At 38.7% G+C, this 26,174-nt stretch overlaps 6 protein-coding genes and 1 non-coding gene across 7 annotated transcripts; 3 read left to right on the forward strand and 4 right to left on the reverse strand.

Moving 5' to 3' along the window:
- Positions 1-2,545: 2,545 nt before the first annotated feature.
- Positions 2,546-5,335, forward strand: PCOAH_00055180 (Uncharacterized protein; the record flags this gene model as incomplete). The annotated part of the gene is made up of 1 exon (XM_020062298.1): positions 2,546-5,335. The coding sequence occupies one exon, from the start codon at positions 2,546-2,548 to the stop codon at positions 5,333-5,335; it is 2,790 nt and encodes a 929-aa protein (XP_019917633.1).
- A 459-nt stretch (positions 5,336-5,794) lies between these two features.
- On the reverse strand, positions 5,795-8,179 carry PCOAH_00055190 (Gtp binding protein; the record flags this gene model as incomplete). The annotated part of the gene is made up of 1 exon (XM_020062299.1): positions 5,795-8,179. The coding sequence occupies one exon, from the start codon at positions 8,177-8,179 to the stop codon at positions 5,795-5,797; it is 2,385 nt and encodes a 794-aa protein (XP_019917516.1).
- Positions 8,180-9,584: 1,405 nt separating this feature from the next.
- PCOAH_00055200 (RNA binding protein) lies at positions 9,585-12,773 on the reverse strand (the record flags this gene model as incomplete). Its single annotated transcript, XM_020062300.1, has 1 exon — positions 9,585-12,773. One exon carries the CDS (start codon positions 12,771-12,773, stop codon positions 9,585-9,587), a length of 3,189 nt encoding a protein of 1,062 aa, XP_019917620.1.
- Positions 12,774-14,330: 1,557 nt separating this feature from the next.
- Positions 14,331-16,365, forward strand: PCOAH_00055210 (Type IIB DNA topoisomerase; the record flags this gene model as incomplete). Its single annotated transcript, XM_020062301.1, has 8 exons — positions 14,331-14,685; positions 14,829-14,860; positions 15,119-15,287; positions 15,419-15,505; positions 15,642-15,692; positions 15,804-15,936; positions 16,077-16,136; positions 16,263-16,365. 8 exons carry the CDS (start codon positions 14,331-14,333, stop codon positions 16,363-16,365), a joined length of 990 nt encoding a protein of 329 aa, XP_019917486.1.
- A 456-nt stretch (positions 16,366-16,821) lies between these two features.
- PCOAH_00055220 (Uncharacterized protein) lies at positions 16,822-17,658 on the forward strand (the record flags this gene model as incomplete). Its single annotated transcript, XM_020062302.1, has 2 exons — positions 16,822-16,828; positions 17,231-17,658. 2 exons carry the CDS (start codon positions 16,822-16,824, stop codon positions 17,656-17,658), a joined length of 435 nt encoding a protein of 144 aa, XP_019917752.1.
- A 1,201-nt stretch (positions 17,659-18,859) lies between these two features.
- Positions 18,860-22,069, reverse strand: PCOAH_00055230 (DNA-binding chaperone; the record flags this gene model as incomplete). Its single annotated transcript, XM_020062303.1, has 1 exon — positions 18,860-22,069. One exon carries the CDS (start codon positions 22,067-22,069, stop codon positions 18,860-18,862), a length of 3,210 nt encoding a protein of 1,069 aa, XP_019917738.1.
- A 3,459-nt stretch (positions 22,070-25,528) lies between these two features.
- Positions 25,529-25,600, reverse strand: Pro_CGG (the record flags this gene model as incomplete). Its single annotated transcript has 1 exon — positions 25,529-25,600. It is a non-coding gene; the product is annotated as a tRNA-Pro (tRNA).
- Positions 25,601-26,174: the final 574 nt, after the last annotated feature.

Below are 26,174 nucleotides of genomic sequence, written 5' to 3' on the forward strand. Positions count from 1 at the left end.
GCACCTGTGGCATATTATATATGTTATATGCAGACGGGCCGTATTGTATACTCGCGTAAAAAGGATATATAATCCGGGGGGGTTGGTTCCCCCCTTAAATAAAGAATTGCGCTAACGCCAAAATCGCGTACATATAGAAAAGAAATAGAGCCAAATCGGGTGATGTTCAAATAATGTCAAATTGTACATTCAAATGATTTGAACCAATTTCGTTAAAGCTCCTTTTTTGGTGGGCATATGCGCATGCGTAATCCCGCAGTTCTGTTTCTCGTGCTTTTTCCCCCCCATTTTTTGCCCAACATATTTTGAACTAACACAAGCCTTGATCCATAGGAACGACATAAAGAATAAATTATGATCAATTAAATAAGTTGCCTTCTGAGTTGCAACGCTGGGTGCAACGGCGCATGCGAGCGAATTGGGTGAACGTTCTTTTGTACTTAGCCTTATGCGTGTATCCCACCCGGTATAATATAATATGCATTCTTACATATATAAAAAAATTGAGGCATAAAAAATATAGGTCATCAGTTATAAGCGTTTCTGTCAAACGTTACACAACACCCCCTGCATCACACCTCAAGCTCACATGATCCTTCTATATTCATACTTACTATTCGACGTGACTCAAATATACTTCTTTTTTTTTATATTTTTTTGTTCTTCCCGACGCGAGCAACATTGTGCAAATTTGACGATTCGAAAGGTCGTTAACCATTTTGTGCATATGTTATCAAAAATGGGGCCTCTAATTAATGTGCGTGTTATGTGGAAAAAAGGCATTTTAGTAAAATATAAATTTATTTAAACATTAATTTATCATAGTCGGTATGGTTTATAACTTCGATTGGTTATACGTAGGCCATTGTGAATACTAAATATATGCATTTATTTGTGTGCGTCATTATGATTTGGCCCTTTTATGGCCTTTTATGAAACTTGCAGGAAGCGCCTTTTATCATTTTAGCCACGATGGAAAGGGTGTGTGCATTTTTAAATTTGTTCCCTCTCGTTCTTAAAAAATTGAAGAAACACACCGTAAAAAAAGGTGCAACCTTTTGAAGTTAAAGAGAGAAAAAATATTAATCTTCTGTTAACTATGGGCGTATGAGCATGTACCGTCCACGTGTGCCCCTTCGTTTTCATTCCCTGTAGAAAATTGAAATAGCAAATAAAATTGGCCCCGCGTGATATAAAGGGTCATCATACTGGAAGGAAATAAAGAATATTCAGTTATGTTATAAAAAAACACAATTATGCAAATACGTATCCAGCGGCAGGAATGATTAACTACAGTTGTCCTATAACACAGTAACACCATTGCAATTGGGGGAAAATAATGTTACAGTTATGACAAAAAGTTTCCACCCATTAAAAGGCATTTGGTGTGCTCAGTGATTTTGCATGGCATTTTTGCATTTCCGTCTCGCCTCAATTTTGCATTCATTTGTACACATTTTTGTTCATTTGTTCATTTGTTCATGTTCATTTGTTCATTTTTTTTTTTGTTTTCCGTTTGTTTACTTGTTTTCCCAGTGGAAGGGCACTTTCTAGCCAAAATGAAACAATTCCCCCGCTCGTACATTAAGCTTCAAATGAAAGGAGAAAAAAACCGCTAAAATTTACATTGAATACACATTTCCATACCTGTAGAAGCGTTGGTTTGGACGTGAAAACATGTGTAAAGGTGTGTACCCTTGAAAAAACGTTTTTTAAAATTGCTTACACAAAAGGTTAAGGTCAAATAAAAAACGCCTTCAATTTATGTGTGTTGATTAAGAGACTTTTTTTTTTTTTTTTTTTTTTTTTTTAAATGACCGATGTTGACAAATTGGCAAAGTTTTAACCTCATTTTTGTAAAAAAAAAAAAAAAAAAAAAAAATTAAAACAGTTACAAAAAAAAAAAAAAAAAAAAAAAAGTACATTTGTGTATGTATTTACATCAGTTAAATGACAAATTACAATCAAAAAGTGTAACAAATTCTACATGTGTTAAAAAGGCAAAAATTTTGTGTTTAGTAATATATGATCATGCTAGGGGAAAACAAACAAGCGCGCACACATGTGTGACACAAAAAAAAAAAGAAAAAAAAAAAAAAAACATCGAAAAGGTTATACCAAAATGTAGGTTAAAAATGCACAACTTGTAAATTTATTCTATCGTACATTTTTTCAACTGGCGAAACAACAGGAAAAAATAGGCCTATATTTGTTGACAAATGTGTAAAAGTGCCAATGGAATAAGAGCAACCATTTTAACTATTTTTTTGGATCACCTTCTTCATTTCGTCTTCGTTACATTCGGTCTATTTCATTCTTACCAAAAATTTTGGTGTGTATTGGATGCGCACTGGACGAACATTCCGTGGGGCCATTTTTTTCGCACTTTCATTGCAGTGAATTTGCCCTTCTTTCTGATCCACATTGTATAAATTTCCCAACGGCGAATAACCCAATATAGGGCTCCTTCCCATTTGCAACAAATGGATGGAGAACAAAAAAAAAATGATTAATTTTGAGCCGAGTTACAGCACTGAAAAGAGAAATGAAAAAAAAAAAACATGAATTCAGCTACATAAATTTGGATGAAGAAAAAAGAGAAGAAATAAATGATATGCTAAAAAATTTAAAAAATGAAGAGAGAGATTTGTGCTTTCCTCTGTTAGACTTTTACTTTCTGAATAAGAAATTTAAGTACCAAAATTTGAGAGAAAGTCTGGAGATAAATAACAATGTCAATGAGTACATCAATTTGAGGCTTCTCCGGAAGGAAATTGTCCCCAAGGACGTATCCTTCAAAACGGAGCAAAAAAATAGAGAAATGGTTGTGCGGGACAAGTTGAAGAATCAAATGGGGGAAACTTGCCTGAAGGAGAGGGATCACCTCAGGAGGGACAGCCAAAGCGGCAAGTGTATTAGTAACCACCACTCCACAGGGGGTAACATCAAAGCAGAAACCGCTACCATGGAAAACATTAATTTTCCACATGACATTCCCACCATGTGGAAGAAAAACGATATCATAGGAACATTTAACCCAGTGTACAATGCAAGAGATCAAATCATAAATGATAATTCTATTGACTCGATTCCCACGATTGATATTTTTTACAACTCCTCAAAATTGCTTACCATACAGACCGTGTTTGAGCCAATCAGTAATTATATATACCTGTTACGGCTGCTGCCCAAGTTCTGTCTACCACTGTACGATTCAGGAATTTTGCAATACGCATGTGAAGACCCAATTTTAAATCCTAAATTGAGAGGCCTGGAAATATCCTACAGATTACTAGTGCACGACATTTTATTTTATGCCTTTTTTTCCTATTTGTCAGATTTACCCTTTTGGGCCAAGCCACCGATTGAGCTTTTGCGAATTTATAATTACGAAAGTTTATACTCCTTTAATGATTTCGAATCGGAACACACAGAAAGGCTCGTTTTTCACAATATAAAAAATATTTTGTACAATTTTGCAGACACGCTAAATAAAATTGAATTGCTGTATCCGAAGAATTACTACATCACGATATTTCCCAACATTTATTTTAAGAACATCATCGAGTTTTTAAAAAGTGAAAAATTCAAGCTAAAAAAAATTGTTGTTGTTTTGAAGGGGAAAAATTTCATTGATGAAAAAATGATACACCACATCAAAAGCAACCTTGAGAATTTCAAGGGCATGACAACGGAAAATGTGAAAAAGGAAATACACCACAAATACTTTCCCCCCAATAATGGCAGAAACAAAAATGAGGCAATAAGATACGACACCAAAAGTGTAATAGATGCCATAAAGAGGTGTCACAATTGTGGTGAGGATTTTTCCTCTCTTTCCAAAGGGGAAGGTGTACCCACCCCAAAAGAGAAAACAAGACGGAAGTCAAACTGGAAGGAAAAAATGGACATGTCATCAGGGGATGACCAATTGGGAGGGGGAAAAAATGATCAAAGTGGTAAACCTAACAGTGCACTTGAACGCATTCACAGCAACGGCGAATCGTGTGGCACCTCCCCGGATGGTACTCATCGTAGTGAAAACAACAGTCATTTCGATAAAGAAAGCGCAACGTATAATAATAACATGACGCTGGAGGAGGAAAAACTAATATGTGATCCCGGGGAAGGCATCCCAAGTGGGCCGGAGGAGTTAAGGGACCCCCCCAACAGTCGAGAAAGCAGCATCCGAAGCATCCGAAGTAGTGGAAGCAGTTGGAAGAACTTCCCCTTTGAGGACGTCAACACAAAGGACGAAGCAGATCAGCAAAGCAGCCATGTTGACGAATATGATGGCAACAAAAATGGTGAACATGACCGGTTAAGCACCATCGAACAAAATAGCGAGGAAGACAACTCCTTTGGGAAAAAAAACCCAATCGATATGTCCGACAATTACAACATTGATAAATCCGTGTACAATATGTACTACCAGCAGGAGAATAACGACCAGGAGGAACATGCCTCCATCTTGGAAAAAAAAGACGCCCAAAATAGGAGGTGCAGTAACTCGTCCGAATCTTCATGCAGTGAAGACGACGAAACGGACGATGAAAACATTGATGGGTTTTTTAAAACAAAAAAATTAAAAACTACGGTGTATGATAAGGACAACTTTTCCTTTTCCAAATTTATGAACAAAATTATAAATTACGAAAAGATCATTGACTACCTGAACAACGACCCTCAACGTCAGGAAAACGAAGATTCGAAGATCAAGTTTTACATTAAATTGTTGCTGTTCGAGAAGGCCAATTCGCCATATGATACGAATGGATGGGAAGACCTAGACGGAATGGCAAACGCGGATGGAAGGGCAAATGTCAGTGATGAAGATCAGGTTAGAAGCACTACGTTTGTGTCGGACCATGGGCAGAGCGACGGAGCACCACCGCATGGGGAGGACTCCTCCATTCGTGCCGACGGTACAGTGTCACCTACTGATGATGATAATCTCTCTGGGGTAGACCAACGGACAAGACGAGGATTAACCCCGTCTAGTGGTACCATCTCTGCCTCTGTCCCGAACGATACTACCATGGGTGGAAATAATAACCACGATCTGGAGAGCAATCAGTCCTCCCTACTCCTAAACAACCAAAACGAGAACGAAACGCGCACAGATGAAGAGGAAACTGTTTTGAACGTAACCGAGGATGACCATGTGGTAATTTCATCGGATTATATCAGTAACATGATACGGAACTTACGAGAAACTTACGGGGTGACTAATTTCTTATCCTTCAGCAGCAACGAAGGGGACGTGCAGGATGGCACCTTCAATTTGGACGATGTGCAGGATTCGCAAACAAGGTTGACCTTTAACTTTAATTAAAACGGGGGTATGGTGATTTGCAGAGGGGAGTAAGGCAGTGTGTGGACGGGCGCTTAAATATTTGTCGGTCATGTCTATACATTAATTAAGGTCTATTTTTTTTTTTTTTTTTTTCTTTGGCAATTCGTTTGTTAACCCACCGTCACCAATTATTCTTCCGCTTTTTTTAATTTTTTTTGTTCCCCCTCGTCGCGTGTACTCTACACGTACAAATTTTAGCATAAACGTAGGGTCATTTTTTCTTTAAAAAAAATATTTGTTTGAGTTTATGAACTTTTTTTTAAGAATATTTTTCCGTGTGCATACGCATAACAAAATTTGATATTAATATTTGGAAAAGCGTCATGTGAGAGAATGTATACGTGTGCGCATGGTGGGTCTCTTTCGTTAACATTTGACAGCGCAGATTAAGTAACCCTTGTGTCGCTTAACTGATTGTAGCGCCGTTCGACTGGGGTTTCACCCCTGGGATTTTTGACCAGATTGCGTCTTTAAAAAGTCCCTCTGTATGGCCTCAATATCTAGGTTGTACTTGTCCGGGTTCTTAACCTTCTTAATAAGGTTTCTTTTTCTCTTCTGCTTGTAGTAAATTCTAATAGGCGTGCCCCGTATGTTGAAGCTTTCTCTTATTCTGCTTTCCAGATATTTTGTGTAATTTTCGTAAGCACACTTTTGAGAATTACAAAAAAAAACAAAACCGGGGGGTTTAATATGTGCCTGAAAGGCGTAGTAAATGTTTAGCGACTTGTTCCTGATGGGAATTGGAGGTCTAAGAAGCAGAGCTTCCTTTATAACGTCATTCAAACTGTTCGTGTTTATTTTCCTTGTGTACTGCTTATACGTCTCTTCAGCATTATCGAATATGTTAAGCAACCTTTGCGACGTCTTCGCAGATATGAAAAGAATGTTCGCAAAATCAACTGGCTTTAAAAGATTAAGAACATAATTTTTGGTGTCATTAAAAATATCATTTTTGTTATATATTAGATCCCATTTGTTGCAGCAAATTATACAGCTTTTATTTTCCTTCACAATTTTCCTTGCTATATTTATATCGTGTGAGCTGATTCCATTAAACGAGTCAATGACGAGGATGCACACGTCACTACGTTTGATAGCCTTCTCCGTTCTGTTAAATAGTAAGTATTCATATTTCGTTTTTTCGTTAAAGGGAACATTTTTTTTCCTTTTTTGTATTCCAGCAGTGTCAATCAGTCTGTATATCCTATCACTGTCTTTAATCTTTACTAAAACGTCAATCGAATCAACAGTCGTTCCTGCTATTGGAGAAACGATGAAACGGTTACAATTTAGGATTTTATTTAATATACTTGATTTGCCTGTGTTTGGTTTTCCGATGAAGCTAATATTTATGGTGTTTTCTTCATTTTTTTCTTCTTCCAATTCGTTTATCTCCACTTTTTCTATATACTTGATACACTCGTCTAAAATTTCGCTCAGCCCATTTCCATGGATCCCACTGCAGGGGTAGGGCGTCCCGAACCCTAATTCCCAGAAATTTTGCGCCTTCACATTTCCATCTTTGTACGACTCACACTTGTTCACGCATACGATGACTTTTAGCATGGCTCTCTTCAGCCCATCATTTTCGTCTTCTTCGGTTAGTGCATTCCTCGTGTCAATGTCATTGTGAGATCCTCGGGACGTTGTATCCGTTTGACAGTTGTCCACTTCGCATCCTTCTGGCGTATCACTCGATGCGCCCTCCGGCGAGTTTTCTACTGCAGCAGCATCGTTAACCTGGTCGGCCCCCTTCTTCCGAGTGGCCATTTTACTAATGTACTGGTTTTTAATATACTTCCTGAGGAACCTGCATATCTCCAGGTCCACAGGGTGGACGCCGTTTATCCCATCAACGACGAGCAACACGACTGAGGACTCCTTAAGCGATAACATAATTTGATCTCGTATTTGCTTGCAAAATTTTTCATCTTCGAATATGAGGCCACCTGTGTCCACCACCTCAAATTTGTACCCATCCCAATCCACTTCTCCATAAATTTTATCTCTTGTGCTGCTTTCTCCTAGGACTATGCTACCCTCTTGGAACTTCCTCGTCAATCGGTTGAATATGGTAGACTTTCCAACATTCGGTCGGCCTATAATGGATATCAGGGGTAGGTTTCTTATGATTTTTAGGTCGACCTCTTTCTTTTTTCCCTTCCGTTCACGCAGCGGTTTGCCATGAAGGTCGGGGGTTTCTTCTCCATATGATTGGGCACTTTCTTCGCCCTGCTGTGCCTCTTCTTCGCTTCCCATTTGGCTTGCATAATCTTCTTCCTTATCACAAAACGCTCCCTCTCCCTCCTCCTCGGATGAGATATCTCCTATATGAGGTTGCCAATCTTGTGCCCACCCCACATGTACCTCATGAGGGACGGATGCACACTCTGGGGAGTCACCATTCGGAGGGGTTCCCCCCTCATGGGTCATATCATTTACAAAATGGACATCCTTTTGGTGTCCTTTTTCCCTCTCTTCATCTTCTCCACCGTCTGCACATCCATTTTGATTTTCCACCTCTTCGAGTGTTGTCTCCTTAGCGCAGTATTTGTCTTGAGCTCCCCTCAGCTGTTTGTCTGTTTGATCGTCTAGATTGGTACCCACATGTGTAGGTCGCCCATTTTTACCGCTGCAATTATTTCTCAAATTCCCCTCCTGGACGAATACTTTAAAACGGTAAACTTTCTTTCTCAGTTCATTGTGTTCATTTGAAAAGGGGACATGAGAGGAATAACCCAGAGGGTAAAGGTTCTTCTTCTTTTGCACTTTTTTGTGAGAAAATAAATTATTTACACCAGGATGATACGCAATTTTAATCATGTAACTATTGCAAAATTGTACCAGGGAAAAAATAAAAATTGTTAAGAGGAAGGAACCTTCTAAATTCATAATAAAAATTATTTATTATGATTTTTTCCAACGATTCGATTTTACACGCGTGGGTTGTTCACTTGTGAATGTTAGCACCTGACTGAGGTAGCTACTCATCTGTGTAAGCAAACACATTCTGTGGAATGCCACTTCTGCCATATGACGGTGGTATAAGGCATACATTTCCACACAGCTGAATCTCCTCCATTTCAGCAGGGAAGAAAATAACCTGTATACGTACAACGCCGTTCTAAGGGGATGAGGGTGATAGAAATGAAACCCTCTGGAAGTTACCACATCGGCAATGTGCTAAATTTAAGCATTGTGGTAAATGTGTTGCATGTTTTGTTGCGGTACATTTCACAGTAGGGAGAAGATGTGGATGAAAATGGCGCGCACAACTATATCACAAAAGAGGAATGGCAAAATGAAAGGGCGTGTAAAAACTTACCAAAAAAAAAAAAAAAAGTATGTACAGTACGGTTTGACCATGCCAACTTGCGTGCATAAATTGGATGAAGCAACACGCAGAATGAAAAAAATGACTCACTATTTACCTCACCTTTAAAAGTCCCTAATAGTACAAAATGGAATTGCTTTATAAAATGGCAATTTTAAGTTACCTAAGTGCAGACGCCGTTTCGCCGAAGGTTCAAAAAATAGTAAGCATGATGAAGCGCAGTGAACCTTCCATGATGCGTAGGAACGTGACACCATTTCTTTTTTTCCTTTTTTTCGAGTTTTAAAAAATGTCCCGAACGTGGGCTCACTATTTTGACTATAAAAAACGAATTTGTCAATTTATACAGATGGGTTAAGTTCGAATGTTTTTTTTTTTTTCACTTGGGAAAAAATTAAAAAATACAAATATAGATCAAATGGGACAGAAAATTTGTTGTGCAGCAAAAATGTGCGCAAGGAAACTCACGCAGGTGACGGTAAATGTTAAAAGGGCGGAGTATGTAGGAAAAATGGTGGTCAGCTAACTCCATTGAAATGCAGTACACACAAGGGGCTGACAACGTGTATATCTGTACGAGTGCACAAAGAGGGGTGTATTATCTGAGTGTGTGTCCAAAAAGCGTGGAAGATCCGCCCTTTGGCATCATTTTGGAGATCCCCCATCTGTTACAAAGAGGCTTTTCCAACATGGTGACATAAACCCCACCTTGCGTTTTTCACCTTTCTGTTTCAAGTTAAAATGGAGGAACGTCTTCTTTTTTCCCCCCTAATTGGGGCATTTTTTCCACTGGAGCGGGTACACATCTATACAAGTATACTAACATGCTTGTCAACACATTTACGCAGGAAGAGGTGGTTTCCCATTTGGGTACTCCCTCCCCCAAATGACGTATCAAATATTCTCCATATTATTCATGAGTTTCCTTTTTTTCGATTCAGTTACTTTTTTTTTTTTCTCCTTCTCATAGGTAGCTTTTCTCTTGGCTTGTTCTGACGTGATGCACTTTTCCTTCTTACCCCCATGATTGTTGTTAACCCCATTCTCCTCTTTCAGTTTATCAAATTCGTTTACATTTTTATCAAAAATAAAATCATCGGCAAAATCGATGATAAGATGTCTTCCATACAAATGGGTATGTTGCAATGACTCAATCGCCGTAAGGCACTCATTTTTTGACATAAACTCAACAAATGCATATCCTCTACTTCTGTTATATGCATTTTTGGGTATTCTGACACTTTTGATATTTCCAAATGCAGAAAATAATTTTCTTAATTCTTCTTTCGTCACTTGAAAGGCTAAATTTTTTACTAGCAACTTTTTGGTAATTTTTTTTTTTTCCTTAACTACCTCTTTTTCTTCATTATTTTTATTTTTTTTTTTTTTAACTCTGTTACGAGAAAGACTCAGCTCCAGTATGTGGCCATCCAGAGTTGTTGCTGTCAATTTTTTGATGGCCTCAAGAGCTAACTCTTTGCTTTTAAATTCGGCAAAACCGTATCCCTGAGACATCAGTTTCTGTTCTGGCGCTTTTCCTTTTTCGTCATTCTTCTTCGATATGGCCTTCTTACTTTTCACAATATTGCACGTTATAAATCCTTCCAATTTTTCGAACAACTTTTTTAGGTCTTCTTCCTTGGTATTGAAGTTAAGGTTCTTGACGTAGATGCTGGCGTGTGTAATTTCTTCATCACTGGACTCGCTTTCGATATAGTGTTGTTCCTCCTTCGGGGCTGCTGCCTGTTCAGATTTTTTGACTGCTTCTTTGGTGGGTATCTCTTCACTATTCGTTTCCCCCTTGGTATTGCTTCCGTCTCCATCCTGGTCTCCCTTTCTCTCGAACAGGTTCATGGGGGCCCACTCCAAATAGAGGGGCAGCTTCTTATACCGTATGTACGAGTTCGATATGAAGGCCTTCTTGGCGTTTTCCGCTTTCTCGAACTGCAATATAGCTATATTATTATAGGGGGAAAAACTAACTTTGCTCAAAACACCATACTTCTTAAAAAGGCTTATTACTTCCTTTTGGTTTGTTTGAATGGACAAATTTTTTACTATAATAGTGTCATCACTTCGTTTGTACTTGACGACGTGGTTCATGTGGTTAAGATCCTCCCCGGGGGGGTTATCTCCATCCACTTTTTCGTCACCCTTTTTGTCACCCTTTTGGTCGGTTTCCCCACTGGGTTCTCCCCCCTCGTCCTTCTTCCTATATATCTGCTCGAAAGCCTCCAAGTAAATCCCCTCCTTCTTTATCCACTCCTTCATTTTGTTAATTATGTACGTCTCCGTGAGCGAAACATTAACGGCAATATTCCTGTCCTTTATATTTAGTATAGAATGGGGGCTGCATTTATTTTCCTTGCAGAAATTGTGAATGCTCGAGTTGATATCCGTGTAGAGAATATTCCAGATATTTTCATTTTGGCAATTTCTCTTTTTTTGAATTTCCAATATTTTCTTATACGATGTTTTTGAATCATGAGATAATTTAATGAACACATTATTCTTTTCTTTCTCTGTATATTCGTAGTCTCCAATTTTTTCCTTAGCATATTTAACGCTTAACACTTTGCCCCTAAAAATGGAGTGGTTTAAAAAATGCTTGGCGCGCTCGCAGGCGCTGGGGAACATAAAATTGACGAAGGCGTACACCTTTACATTTGTAAGATCACTGTTGAGGATAGACTCATTTTTGCTAACATTATCATTTTTCCAATCTTCGGCCTCCCCATCGCCCACCTCCCTGTCATCCCTTTTCAACACACCGCTGTCAGCTTCATCCAACTTTTTTTTTTTTTTTTTTTTTTCCTTCCCGTTTGCAAAGGAGTCATGGTTTTCCTTCAACAGTTTTATAAAAAAGTCGTCACTCGATTTGTTGTTTTTTTTCTCATTTAAATTTAGGACTACTGCTCCTTTTTTTACGTTCTTAAAGACCTTCACATCGACGACGGGGCCAAACCGTTCGCACAGATTTTTTACGTCCTGTTCGCTTACAGGGGGCATGTTAAAAATGATAATTTTCCCGGTGTTCATATTTTCACAATCCTCCTCTTCGTCCACGCCATTGTCCGTTTTTTTTTTCCCTTCCTTTTCGTCGCTCGATTGATTAGTCGCTGTGCTCACTTCGTCCTCGAATAGGCGGATCTTTTGGGCACCTTGATCGTTCTGGTCATTTTTGTCGGTACGGACATTTTTATCACTGCAGGCATTTTTGTCACTTTCCTCCCTTTTGGAGATTTTTTTCAGCCAATCTAGGGCTTCTTCCTCCTCTGCCTCTTCCTTTTCTGTGCCACTTTGCGCTCCATCGGCTGTATCAGCATGGGTTGCATCATCCATTTTGCCTTCCTCATCAATGTCCCTCTTAGCACCATTTGTGCGTGTCTTCTCCGCTGGCTCCAACTGTTCGCTGGGGTTATCCCCTTCCATTTTAGTCTTTTTCTTATCCTTCTTCTTTTTCTTCTTCTTTTTCTTCTTGCCTTCCTGGTCTTCCTCCTCCCCCTGAACCGGTTGATCATCTAAAAATATCATGTGGCTCCTGGTGGTGCTCATTCCCGCTTTGGTTTTCTTAATGGGGATCGTTTTATTGACAAAATTTTCATTTTTCACAATTTTCACAGACTTGTCTTTCTTCATTTTTTGCATCTCTCCTATACGCTTAAGGGCGTACGAAGAGGCGTTTCTGCTCTGCTGTGCATTTTTGGAAATAAGTGGAGAAAAGGCATCCTCAATGACAATTTTGCTAGTATTAATGTAGGTGTTATTAAAAGATTTTTTAAAATTTTCACAATCTGTGTTGTTAATAAAACCTATGAAACAAATTTTCCTGGACTCAAAGAATTCTTTATTCTTGATAAGTTTTTTTCTCTTCATAATTTTTATATCTGTTATTTTAAATTCATAATTCCCCTTCATTTTGAAGAAGTGTTTTTTTAAATCCATTTCGTTCATATATTTTGGGACATTTTTTATGATCAATCTTGTTTTGTCATAGTTCGATTCATTTTGGAAGAGTCTACTGTTGCAGTTGCTGTCGGCCGTGTCCATGTTGCTCATGCTGGTCTTTGCGTATTCCATCATTGTGGCATGCTGTGGGTAAAAACTGGCCTAGTAGAGTTTCCACGTTAGCACAAAATATGTACTAAAAATCCATATGGCGCATATATTTACGTGTTTTTTTAGTTTACTGGTATATTTAAATCTTCCTCAGAAATGTCCCACTGGTTAATCCATTCCTACATTGGGGCGTAACGCATAATTCGTACGATGTATAATAACTTCGAAATGGTTCTTTATTTAATTTTCCTTCGTCAGTTATACGTCATTCGGAAATTTCATTTCTTGTTTCTCCTCTTCACCAAAAAACTGATACGCTGGGTGGTACATTCGCAGAATTTGCTAAGAAGTATAGCCTTCTTTTTAACAAAATAGGCCCCCCTCCCGTAAAATTGGTTCATACCCAAATGGGTCTTCACTAAAACTTCAAATTGGGGATGGTACACGTATATATATCCCTGGCTTGGGAAAAATATGCCCTATTCGAGCTGCTTGTAAAACATATGCAATGCTACAATGAGTTAATTATACGAGAAAAAAAAAAAAAAAAGGTACAAAACGGGGTTAAATTTACCATATTAATATGCTAAAAAAATTAACGTCTCTTAAATATGCAACATCGATCCTTTTTTCCATAAACAAACTTGCGCGGAATTTTTTGTTGCTTAAAAATTGAGAAGCTTTTGCAAAGTTGTACATGTGGTAATCCTGCAGGGGGGAAATTGAACCCGATTGAATTTTTTTTTTTCACCGCGTTAAGGGCATATATTATTTTATGTAACGTGATGGAGTTGTTCGAAATAGGTTTTTCACGTAAATTATAATTGCCTTCTTCGCTTCCACTTTTTTCATCTCACAAATGGGTGTCCCTTATTGGAAAAGCATAAATATTGTCACTGTAGGAATAAGGGTCTTAATGCAAGCGCGATTTAACTGAACAAATTTGTGGTTGTACAGTAAATGATAAAATAAGCTAAAATTAACAGGTTGGATTTTCCCGTCCTTCTTTTTTCCCTCCTCCCTTATGCACGAAAAATGAGCAAATGGGAATAACCCAATTATACTTGGACAAGTGCACCAAAAAAGATGCCATTTTTGTTACGCACATATGGGAAGAAAATAATAGCCACATGGTGACGGAAAAGTTGCCCTTTTTTTTTTTTTCCCATAAATGTATAGTAGTGTATGCACTATATCCCCCCAAAAAAAAAAAAAAAAATAACAAATGGTTTGCAAAGACTGGCTAAGGTAGTTTCTTAAAAAACCCCATTTTTCAGCGCAACGTCCGATCAATTTTTCACAATTTACCCATTTGTTGACTCATTTTTCGTTTTTACGAATTTGTCCCACTGTGACGGCTACAACATGGTTCATGTGCAGTGATGAGGCTACCCCATTTGCGTACACAATGCGGACGTCCTCTACTTAGCGCGTTCAGCGCGTTGTCCGGAATTTATTCAGTGATTCATTTATGTGTGAGCGTATCTATTTGCTCGCCCGTTCGTCTGCCTGTCCGCCTGTCCACTTGCTCATTTACCCGTCTGCTTCACTTTACCTTTTGCTAACAAATGGACGCTGAAAATGCGGGACAACGTGGACGTGACAAGTCTTCTGGAAAAATGCACTCTGAATTTTCTTACATCCCTGCTGGACAAAAAGAAAAAAAAAAAAGTTTTGTCAAAAGGAAAAATTCTTGAAATGACAAGACTGTTCTACATCGTCGAAATCGTTTCGAAAAACTTAAAGGCCAATACACATTCTACATTGAGACAAATATTTTACACAAACCCACCATTGTTCATGTCGCAAAACGTTTCAAATATAGCCATTGGAAAGTTAACAAAAATTATAAAAATTCCGAGGGAGTTACTAAACATTTATAATTCCCCCAAAGGAATAATCAGAGGAAATATTTTCCTCCGGGAAAAAAAATCAAGTGAATATAAAACCGCGCAACGATGGTTTTATGTTGTGTCACTCTCTTCTACACAGATGACACGTTATAAGTGCTCATATGCATATACACATGGTCGTAGAGCAGTTTTCAACTGAAGCACTTCCAACTCGTTTTCGCTTTAGGTCCATGGGTGGACTGCATGAGCATTTTTGAAGTCCGTCAAAGGGAACATACCACAAGGCCGTTTCATATGGCCGTACCGACCAAATGCATATAACGCATGTCTACACATATAGTCACGCAGTTCATTAGTGATAAGTTTACTTCCTACGTTACATGTTGCTCAACGCATCATATACAGTTGTTCATTTTAAATGCACATTTTATCCTATGTTTTACCCCCGTTATAGCGTATGGTTTATGTACATTTTAGCATGCGCAACGGCACCCCCTCCTTACCACCTCTTTTCAGACAAGAGGGCATTTGATATGCCCCTTTGGAGTCTCCGATATAAAAATTTCGCTTGATGTGAAATACGTCCTAATAGTGGAAAAGGAGACAATTTTTTTTAGGCTACTTCAATCGGATTTTATTTCAAATTATGGACCCTGCATTTTGATTACGGCTAGAGGGTTCCCAGGTTGCCAATCTTGGGGATGACCACAAGGGGGGTGCACAGACATGTGGAAACGCCTCTATGTACGCACCTATGCATATATATACATATATGTATATATGTGCACACCCTTCCGCATGACCCCCCTTTTACAGACATTAACACCCGGCAACTACTTTACGAAATCCGTAGATGCAACAAGGGCTTGAAGATTTTCTGCCTCACCGATTATGATGCTTATGGTTATTTCGAGGTGGATGCGTAGAGAGATAGACGCGTTGGCAATGTCATTTCGCTCCTCTTCGCATCGTTCCACCGTAAACGCTGCAACGCATAGGTTGATTAACGCGCGAATATTTTTTCTTTGCCCTCACGAAGGTCTAAGCATAGCGTTTACATATACCTCGAAGATGGAGTCAAAAATTTACTGTTAGGCAAAATGTTGAAAAAAGGAAAAAAAAAAAGCGATTTTTTTCTTTTTTGCAAAGAAGTAAAGCAACATATTGCTTCCCCCCACCATCCCATTCTTCATAAATATAGACGTAGACGACGTATCCATAGATAATTTATGCTGGCTGAATTTGTTCCCCCCGGAGGAAGGGCTTCATAAAAAAGTTTTAAAAGATATTGATATAAGTAAACTGACCTTAAGGGACATCCGGATGTTGGACAAGTGGGGATTCGCATAAGTTGCATCTTCCGTCATACGTGCAGCGAGCGCATAGACTGACACCAGTGGAAAGTAGCAACGAGTTATGCAGAATAGGTTTTCCTATTTTTTATTTTCCCCTTTTCCCGTGTGTTCCTTTGTAGCTTTTGCGAGACAGTAAAAAGTAGCCCCAAATTCCGCTCCTCTGAAATTATCGCGTGGACGTAAGGGGGCAAAAAACGAAAAAAAACATGCACATGATCAGAACCAACCGGGGAGGGTGGCAAAATGCTCTTCTGTGGACATCCCCCACTGCATTTCTCCTTTTCACACTTTTTTTCCCCTTGAAGGGAACACGCTAACCACATGAAAACTTCCGGCCTGAAATACGAAGTAGATGCAATCCAAGATATTGAGAAACATTTGAGCACAAAAATTGGGGAACTCCTTTGATCCGGGTGATGACAAGCATTGCACCCTCGTGGCATACAGTTTGATGAGCACGAAGGGATTCTCAGTAAACGCTTATATGCACATCCAAGTGTCCACCGTTTTGTTTCATTTTTCTGGCTTTTTTTCCCAAAAGTGGGCATGCATAAAAGCGCGTCATTCGTTGGTTACGCAACACACAGTTTGGGGCATGCCAATTTAAGGTCCCACTATTTGTGTGTCCTCGCAGTAATGATCACCCCGCTGACTCACACAAAAACACGCCACATCTACACCTTTGAACTGATCACCGCAGAAGTGCGCCCATGTATCATTCCATGTGTTAAAAAAATTATAAAAAAAAAAATTAAAAAAACAAAGTCATAGTTACACGCATATGCCCCCACGCATGCATCAAAAGCAGCCAACCGATAAATTAAGAATCGAAATATACACTTCCAAATTGAAGGATAGAAAAATATGGATGGTACGAATTCCCAAAAAAAGGGGGCCCCAATACATTATTTAAAATGTTAACCCCCCTTATGATTCCTTCCTGTACGTTGAACTCTCCAGAAAAGATTGATCTTCCATCTCAGCACACGTTTCAAGTGCCTCTCACCAGTGGTTCTCACCATGTGAACCAAAGGAAGATAGTTCTGTGCCATCTATTGAGAAGAAAAAAGTGAAATGACAGATAGGCGTAAGTACACATACCGGCTTAACTACGCGCATGTATATTTACCCAAACGGGGGTGCAGGACGTATCGGAATGAAGGAACACAGGAACTCATGTAAAGAACTAAAAGGATGGTATACACAACTACGGAAGGAAAAATAATACCTTCTTTTTTTTTTTTTCCTGTTTTTTTTTTCTATTCGTTTGCAGTTTATACTATGTTGAAGAACTGCTTCGAAAACTTAGTCAGATTTTCTCACCAGTTCGTAAGACATTGTTGCAAAAGTAAGAATGCAGTGTTAGTAATAAGAAGATTTTCCTTTGCCACGAACGCAGTTTGTATGGGGCCCCACAGAAGTAGCATTTTTAGTGGCTTTTATTTACCCTTTTTAAAATCCCATTATAACTTTATATTAAAGAAGCAAATAAGCACAAAGCGCAGAAGATACTTTAAAATTAGAAAACATCAGAAAAAAAAATACAAAAAAAAAAGAATGGGTCTGTCTACCATTCCTTGGATCCCAACGAAAGAGAAAGTGAGGACGTATAAACTGCCTCGGCAAAGCAGACTTATAAATAAAAGATTCATGCGGGATAAGAAGGGTGGCCGCAGGTACCGTCTGAAGAAGCAGCGGTGAGCGGAGGTGCCTTCTCCGTGGATGCCCCTCGGGGGGTGCATGATTATTTGTTTTGCTTATCTTTCTTTGAGTAAGAGGGGCATAGTTTTTTCCTTCCCCGTTTCATATTTTATTTCATTTTTTTTTGTGAAAGCAAGATAGTAAGGAAGGAGAATTCCTTTTTTCCGCGTTGAAGGAAGAACCATAAAATGGTTGTACATCCACGCATGTTTCTCTATAGCGCGCCACGTCCACCGTGTTGCTGCTTCTTCTACGCCACTTTTCCATCGCTCCTCACCCGCGTGACACATTTTAATAGTCAAATTAAACTTAAAACTGAAAAAACAATGTTGCAAAGTTGCGTCTAATAAGATTTGTGGAAAACCTACTGGTATATAAAAGACATTGATAAAAAAAATAAAATAATAATAAACGAGTGACAACTTTAATTATAAACAGGTGAACGAATAAAACAAAATTATTTCAGAGGGAGGTGTGCATGTGCAAAGGGGAAAATGGACGGGGAAAGGCTTATGCGAAATCGCATCGACGAAATGCAAAAGCGGTGACTCCAATGCAACGACCCAAAAAAGCAGGGAAAAAAAAAAAAAAAAAAATTAAAAGTGAAGCGATAGTGCAAATGCAAATGCGAATGCAAAAAAGTCATAAAAAAAAACTTAACAAAACGTTTACACAATGCAATTCATAACGAAAAGGGGAAGGAACGAATTTGTTCATTCATATATCTTTCGAATAAAATGAATAAACTGAAAACGTGCCTTCCTACAAATATGCACAGCAGATTATTCCATGTATACAGAAGTACACACATCTCTGTGTTTAATTAATAAGGCACATAAAATGGGGGCATTCACCCCCGGGTTTCGTTGAAGAGTGCCATTTTGGCAGTGTGTATTTGGTTTTTCCATTGAAGTCCAAACAGAATGTTGCATTGCACATTACATTATTTTCCTTTATCTTGTGACGCGATGAGATAATAGCACTGACATGATCTTCTCCCTCGGCCTGTAGATTTTACTTTCCGCCGTTTCCCCGCTGGACGGACATACTGGCGCAGCACATGTGCATGCCAAAGTGGAGTGTCCTCCAGTTCATACTTTTCATAAACAGGCAACGGGGTCCTATCGTGCATACTGAAAAAGGTACACTTGCACGCATATGCCATGAATTCGTGGTTTACCCAACGGTATGCGGCTGCACCCTACTTTGCCGCCTTCTTGGCTAATATCTGTGCCCTGAGAGTCTTCATTCTAAGGATAACTTCCTCCAGCGTCCTCGTCTTTATCTCAGAGGCCACTAACTGGAGCCTCTCTTTTTTCGGTAAAGACGCAGGGTGCTTCATCAGTGCTTGTTCCAACAAATGCTGCTCCTGATATGTCCATGGCCGCTTCACCTCCGCGTGGCCATTTAAATTATTCGTCAAATTATCTGTAGACTTATTTGTCAAATTATCTTTCCCCTCGGCTGCCATTTTTACATCCCTTTTATCCAAATTGTCATCGATTTTTTTCATGACTCCTTTATTTTGATTTTTAAAATTATCAAAAGCAGTTTCTTCAAAGTTTCTGCTTAAATTTTTTAACGTTTCATTTTCGAACATTTCTTTCGTCTTCTTTATAACTTCTTTCACACTTTTAGTTTTTATAAAATTGGAAATCAGATCCCATCTGTTTCTGGTCCCCCCTGGGTAGGACTTCAATGCCTTCGCAAGTAGGGACACTTCCTGGGCCGTCCACTTGCCGCACGTGTTACTAGCTTCGTCATCCTTCTTTTTGTCATTTTCGGAATGGTGACCACTTCCCTGTTCATTCATTAGCTTTACATTTTCGCTAACCTGTTGATGCGAAGGGGAAGAGCTGCTATTCGTCATTCCCCCTTCTGCTATGCGTGCATCCCTTTCTGCTTTGTTCCTTGTATTTGTGGTTTCCTCCGAGTTCTTCTTTTGTTCCTTTTCCACAACACGGGTAAATTGATTAATGTATTTTTTAAATATCAGAATTAACAACTCGATTTCTTTGTCCCCCAGTTCTACGTTCTTCAGGTGCCCTATAAACCCGGTGGTTCTGTTTCCCCCACCTTCGTTGCTGTTCTGTGTTTGACTGGCCATTTGGGCCGCCACTTGGTTGACCGTTTGGCTAGCCACCTGCTTGCGTGTCGTGCTGCTGGCCGTGCTACACGTCGTACTGCTCATGGTGTTATTCCGCAAGTCCATGTTTTCGGAGGGGCTCCTCTTGGAATGGTCACCGTTGGACAGTTTTGGCTCTCCTGAATTAACTCCGTTCGGTACCTCCTCCATATTTACTTGTTTGTTCTCATTCTGTTCGTCTTCTCGTTTGTTACCAATGGGGTGCACTTCCACTTGTGGGTCATTTCCCCCTGTTTCGATTTTGCTCTGATGCAAGTGGTTAACTTCACAAGGGGGTCCTTCAAAGGAGCTGTTGCTATTCATCACTTGGTTTTTCTTGTCCTTCTCTACGCGAAAGTTATCCTTATGGTCGTTGTTGCTGATCTTAGCAATATGTCCATTTATGGTGTTCATTTCCTCCGTCTTGGTCGTATAGTCTGTGCCATCTGTTAAACCCGCGGAGTTTTTCGACGGGCCCGATTTGGCGCATTCGGGGGGGTCCTTCCTCACTGAATTATTTGCGTCCTGCTTGGCAATTCCGTTTGTCCCTACCAAGTTGGGGGATCCATTTTCATAAACACTGTTGGTGTTAATTAGGGCACTGCTATCACTCTTGCCGTGTGCAGTGTGTGTAGAATCTTTTCCCCCTTGTGACTGCTCACTAACTTGGGTACCGTTGGAGGCATTCACTTTTTCTACAGAAGGAGGATTCCCCTTTTGCAGGTTAAAATTGAGAAACACATAAATATCGTCTATAAATTCACACAATGTTTCAAACGGCATAAGGGATAATCTTTCCTGTACCAAATCGGAGTCTACATGTTTTGCTAACTTCGTTAGGCACAGCGATTTAATATGGTGTCTCCAAATTTTGACAGCTGCTTTGTTGTCTTTATTTTTTTTATCATTGCTTTGTTGGTTGGTGCTGCTCTCCTTTTCCATATCGTTCATGGTGGCATCTGTTTTTTTCTGTTTCTCCAAAATGGACAATTCTTTTTTCTTTTGTTTCTCCAATTTGAGTCTCTTATTTTCTGCAATAATTCTGGGGTCGTTATTATAGGCTAAATCTACCAATTTGATAATTCTTAAATTTTCCGCCTTGGAAGCCTTTTTCTGGATTTTCTTATTTTCTCTTTCCATCCATCTCCTCTCCTCTCGACATTCTGCGTCCTCATAGTTGTACTCATTTTGATAAGAGAAATCTCTCCAATTGATAAAATTATACCAAAAGTCGTAAAAATATTTTACATTTTTTATATCGGTATGTTCATCTCCTATGTCTGGCACTGGTTTTTTAGCTGACCATTTAGCATTTCTCTTAAAAACTGGTCTGAGGAATTCGTAAAAATTCGGGGCCTCCTCCAGCTCTGTCACTGTTGGAATGTATTCATCAAATGGGATGGAACTGTCATACTGCTTTCGAAGTGTCTTGTCTGATAAAACAGCGTAGGAGTCTTGAATTTTTAGGAACATGCTTTTTTTTTCTTCTGGCGTTAGTTTTTCTATGTTGTATTTCTCCATGTAATACATAAAGTCCTTTTTGGTCTCACCACTATCATGTTTCCCTTTTGCCTTAGCATTATCATCGTTTCTGTTACCGTCTTTACCCTTCTCCCTTTCCTTCTTCCTCTTTTTTTCTTTTTCCTTTTGGTTTAAAAAGCTCGTGCCTTTGTTTTTATCCGGATGAAATAACAATATAAGTTTTTTGTATGACGCTTTTATGGTCTCCAAATCATCTGCCTCTTCTACACTTAAAACCTCATACACATTTATGTTATTGTTTATGCATTTTTTCACTAAATTGGAGCTTTTCTTATTGTTTGCCTTTTCCTGTTTCTTCTTATTGCTACTGTCCATGTTCGTATCGTCATAGTCATCTTCGTAATTTTTGTCCCTATTATTTTTTGTGGACCTTTCCTTGTTGTACTGGCCACCCTGGTCCCCTTCGCTGTGGGGTTCCTCTTCCCCCTCATTCTTTACTTTAAGTTCATTCAAGTAATCTATTTTTTCTTTATAGAGAAATATTTCCTCTATCGGGATGTGTTTACCTTCCTTTGCCTTTTTCTTTTTCCCTTTTAACAGGGCAATTTCGTACTTTACATAAAACATAAACCCCGCTGGTTCGACCTTTTTCTTTCTTATACTTACGCCATGGTGGGTAGACAGGTAAGGTAGGCTGCTAAGTTGGCTAGCGTAGTCCTCTTCATTTTTCGCGTTAATGTCTTGTAGGCAAAAGTGTTCTTCTCCATTCTTTGTGCACGCATTTTTTGGTAATATGTCTTTCATTTTGTTCGTTCGGAGGGGGTAACCGATAGGTAAAATATGATATGGGGAGTGATGAATGCGTCTGCTTGGTGGACTGTCGGAATGGTTGGAATAGAGCTCGTCGGTCGGCTTATCGGTTAAACTGCTGGGTGTACAAACTGGTGCTCAAATTGCTACCGTCGAAATGGCTGCCACGTGGGGGCTTATAAATTCTTTTAAATTATAAGTGGTCACCCCAGGATCGCTCACGCGCACAGGTACACATACATGTGCACATACATATAATTGCAAAAATGCGACTAACTACACGTGGCTAGCGTCAACACAGGTCGGTTCATTTGTAGTGCTCCCCTTCTCCCACAAACAGTTGTTCACATGTACGTGCACACAAGAATGCCCCTATTCTCCCTCTCTCACCCCAAAAGACCAACTTTCACTGATTTAAATGAAAACGTAGGGTCGTGCATGGAAGGGCCAGGCGTCTTCAATTCTTTCATGCCGATTTTGTGTGTTAAAATGTTGGCCACCCACGAAGCTCGTTCACAATTACGCAAACGCGTGTTCGAGCGCATGTACGTGCACATATATGTATATATATTTATTTTTACATGTGTATATTTATATAGATGGGCTTATCTACATTTGTTTACATGCACCTGCGCCATGCATGTGAGCATATGCGAATGCACACGTGGGGGGTGCTGCTCGTGCGTTCATAAAATTTTCCCTTCTTCTGTACATCAAAAAGGAAGTGTTCTGTAGGGCAGGCAGCATAACTACATGGGTGCGCACGGATAATAGGCATAAGTATATATATAAATATATATGTGCATGCGTATATGTATGTGTATATGTATATATACGATACATATGTCCGTACGTACGCACGTATGTGCTTGCGCTTGGCTGTAGACTACTAAATGACGCTTGTGCAGGGGTGGGTGATTCGATTCATGCGCATAAATTGAAAGGGCACATGCTACTCAGATATTATATGCATAGTTACAAAAAAAAAAAGAAAAGAAAACATACTGAAGGGTTAATTCCTCTCCCTTATTTTTCAAATTAAAAAATTTATAAAAGAAAAAGAAATCCCATTGAGGTATACACGTAACCCACGCGTGCATGTACGAACGGGAGATACGTCATATTATTCCTTGCATAATAAATTTCCATGGGAGAAACCTCTTTCACTTGAAAATTGCAAAAGGTGACTGAATGAACCTCATTGTAAAGCGAAAGAAATGAATGACGTGAAGTTGAAAGAAGGGCGAAAGCGCTCGTACGCACGAACAAGTAGTACATGTATGGTATGTATATATATTTATATGGTACATGCGTGTTTAACACGTATGATCCTTAAAAGGCTTTTTTTCCTCTCGCGTGAAAAAAAAATGGATTAAAGAGGAAATGAACCATATACAAGCACAGTTTTTTTCCTTTTTTTTTTTTTTTTTTTTTCTATTCTTTCTCTTTATTTTTTCCTTTTTTCGTTTAAAATATGAACATTTTTAAATGGTCGCAGGCAAGAGAAGGGCTAATCGTTTTACAATTTGCCCCCCTGTTCTTGCAGCACCTAATGAATGTACAAATATGTAAACGCGGCTCGTCGGTCATATGTAAAAAATAAATATAGTATATGCATAAATATGGAAACATCTACTTGAATTATTTTTTTGCCATTTATTTCTTTTTTTTCCTCCAGTCGCTGTTTGTAATTTTCGCTCATGAGGAGAAGCATTTGCCAGAAGGCCGTTATATTTTCCTTTCCTTTTTCAACATGTTCCTTTTTCACCTTGCGCAGATTTTCCGGTTTCCCCTCAATGGCAGCTTCTCCATTGTTTCATTTTATTTGTTTATTTTCCCCTCATCTTTTGCATATATTTTATGTAAATAAAAATTGTTCCCATTAAATTGCCGGTTTTATGTTTGCATAATTTAATATGTGTTAAAAAGAAAGAAAAAAAAAACGAATGAGAGCAGACGGAAAAATTTACCTTTTTCCAGCAACACATAAGTGATTGTTTGAAAGGAGGCACGTTTCACAAATTAAATAATCGAATGAGCTAGTGTGGCAGTTTGTGTAGTCCCTTCCTGCACTACATATCGAAACGAATGAAAACAGAAAAACGAAGCTAACTAGAGGAACAATTATTAAATCGTCGTTTACACAAAATGTGGAGATTTTTTTCCACATTTCTCATTTTAATCGAAATGCGTATTGAATAATTTGTGTAGTATAGCGCTTTCTTATAATTTTATTTTATACGGCTTCTATATGGGGAAAAGTTCAAAGACGTTATTTCTCCCCCCTTCCCAACTGGATTTTTACTAAGATGATGAGAGTTCTACATATTTGTACAACTGGAGGCAGCGATTAAAGGAATATGCACACAACTGGGTAGATTATTGTCTTTACAATTTAACCAAGTGGAACTATGCCCCTTAGGTACATTATGGTTACAGACGCCTTTTTCTTTTTGATACAAAATGTTCTCCATATTCATGTCATTTGTCCCTTTGAACGGAAACATTAGTGCCTTCCCCCAAACGATGGACGCTCACCACGTGGAGGCACAGTTTTAAAATATTCATGTAAATGATAAAGGGAAGGGAAGAAACAAAGGAGTTGTAAAAATTGGCATGCAACAGTTAGTGCGTTTTTGTCGTTTCCCCCTCCGTCGCTTTGGTCATCTCTGCGTCGAGGGAATTCTTCGCCCGGTTTTGAAAAAAGGTGAGGACATATTTTATCAAGTGAGAAAATGCTCTTAATGGAATGATTCTTTTGTGGCCAACTTGTACAACGTCAAAAAAGGTGTATCCCATTTCAGAGGGCATAAAAACGAAATATGCCTCTTTGTAGATATAAAATATGTATAACTCTTTTTTTCCTTCCGTTCAATTTTACTTCTCCTTTCCCCGCTTGGTACAGATTATGCATTGTAAATTGTTTGCTAAACACTGTGTATGTTCTCGCTAACTTTTGAGGTACTATATTTTGCCCCCCACTTTTAGCGCAGATTCTTTCACAAATGGGTTCCATATACATTCTTAAAATTTTTAAACATAAGTCCTATGTAACTCTGCACGCGAACATGATGAACCTTTCCCTCCTTACACCTGAAAAAAATTATACGTATAAAGGTTAGGCAGCGTTTGTCCGCATTCCTTGCCGCGTCGCACAGCCTTATTAATTTTATAATTTTAACTAAACCGTTAAACGAAACTCCCTTGCAGTTATCAACTACTTGATGTTTTTTCATTAAATAGAATTATTTTAATTTAATTTCAAATAAGAATATGCAAATACTATGAGCCTAAAATAAAGATAAACGAAATTCTTCTCTCACTTTTTTGAGAGAATTTCCTTAAATATATTTTGTACATTAACACAAATTTTTTAATATGGTTATTTTTCCATGTTCTAACATACATTGCATACGCATATTTATTAATTTTAGCAATTTCTGTTTTTCTTTTTGGCTACTCCGGGAATCGAACCCGGGACCTCTTGCACCCGAAGCAAGAATCATACCACTAGATCAAGTAGCCTAACAAGCCAAAATGTACAAAAGTAGGCAAGGTACTATAAGAAAGAGGTTACCAAATTACCAAGGTTCCTAACCCAAAGTTAGAGTATTTCTTCTTCGCTTATCAATTATGCACTTCGGGAGGGGTAAAATAACGTAATCTACATGTGAGTGTATATTTATATGACAAAATAATGGCCGACTCGATGGAATGGCAGCACATTATTTTCCCAAATAGCAGCATTTAGCCCTATGTTCCAAGTATTTCCCCTGTACATAAAATTCTTAAAAATGTTGCTATACTTTCTAGCATCTACCCAACTTTTCACCACCTGGATGGGGAAGATTTATGGCAAAATCAATTTTTTTTAATATATGTTCTGCATGTGAAGGAGAAACTATTTTCCACTTATGAGTTAATTAATTAGTGTGACAAACAAGGAAAATTTTCGGACGGTGAATCGTTTTTTCGTTTTCAGTGAACACGCGAAATGCAACCTTCTCTGTGCAGTCCATATATGTGTAGAGGTGGATGGGCATGCATAAATGGGGAAACACGTGTGTGTATGCATGTATGTATTAAAAAAAAGGATACA

Source organism: Plasmodium coatneyi, chromosome 14, assembly GCF_001680005.1.
Source record: "Plasmodium coatneyi strain Hackeri chromosome 14, complete sequence".
NCBI classification, from domain to species: domain Eukaryota; phylum Apicomplexa; class Aconoidasida; order Haemosporida; family Plasmodiidae; genus Plasmodium; species Plasmodium coatneyi.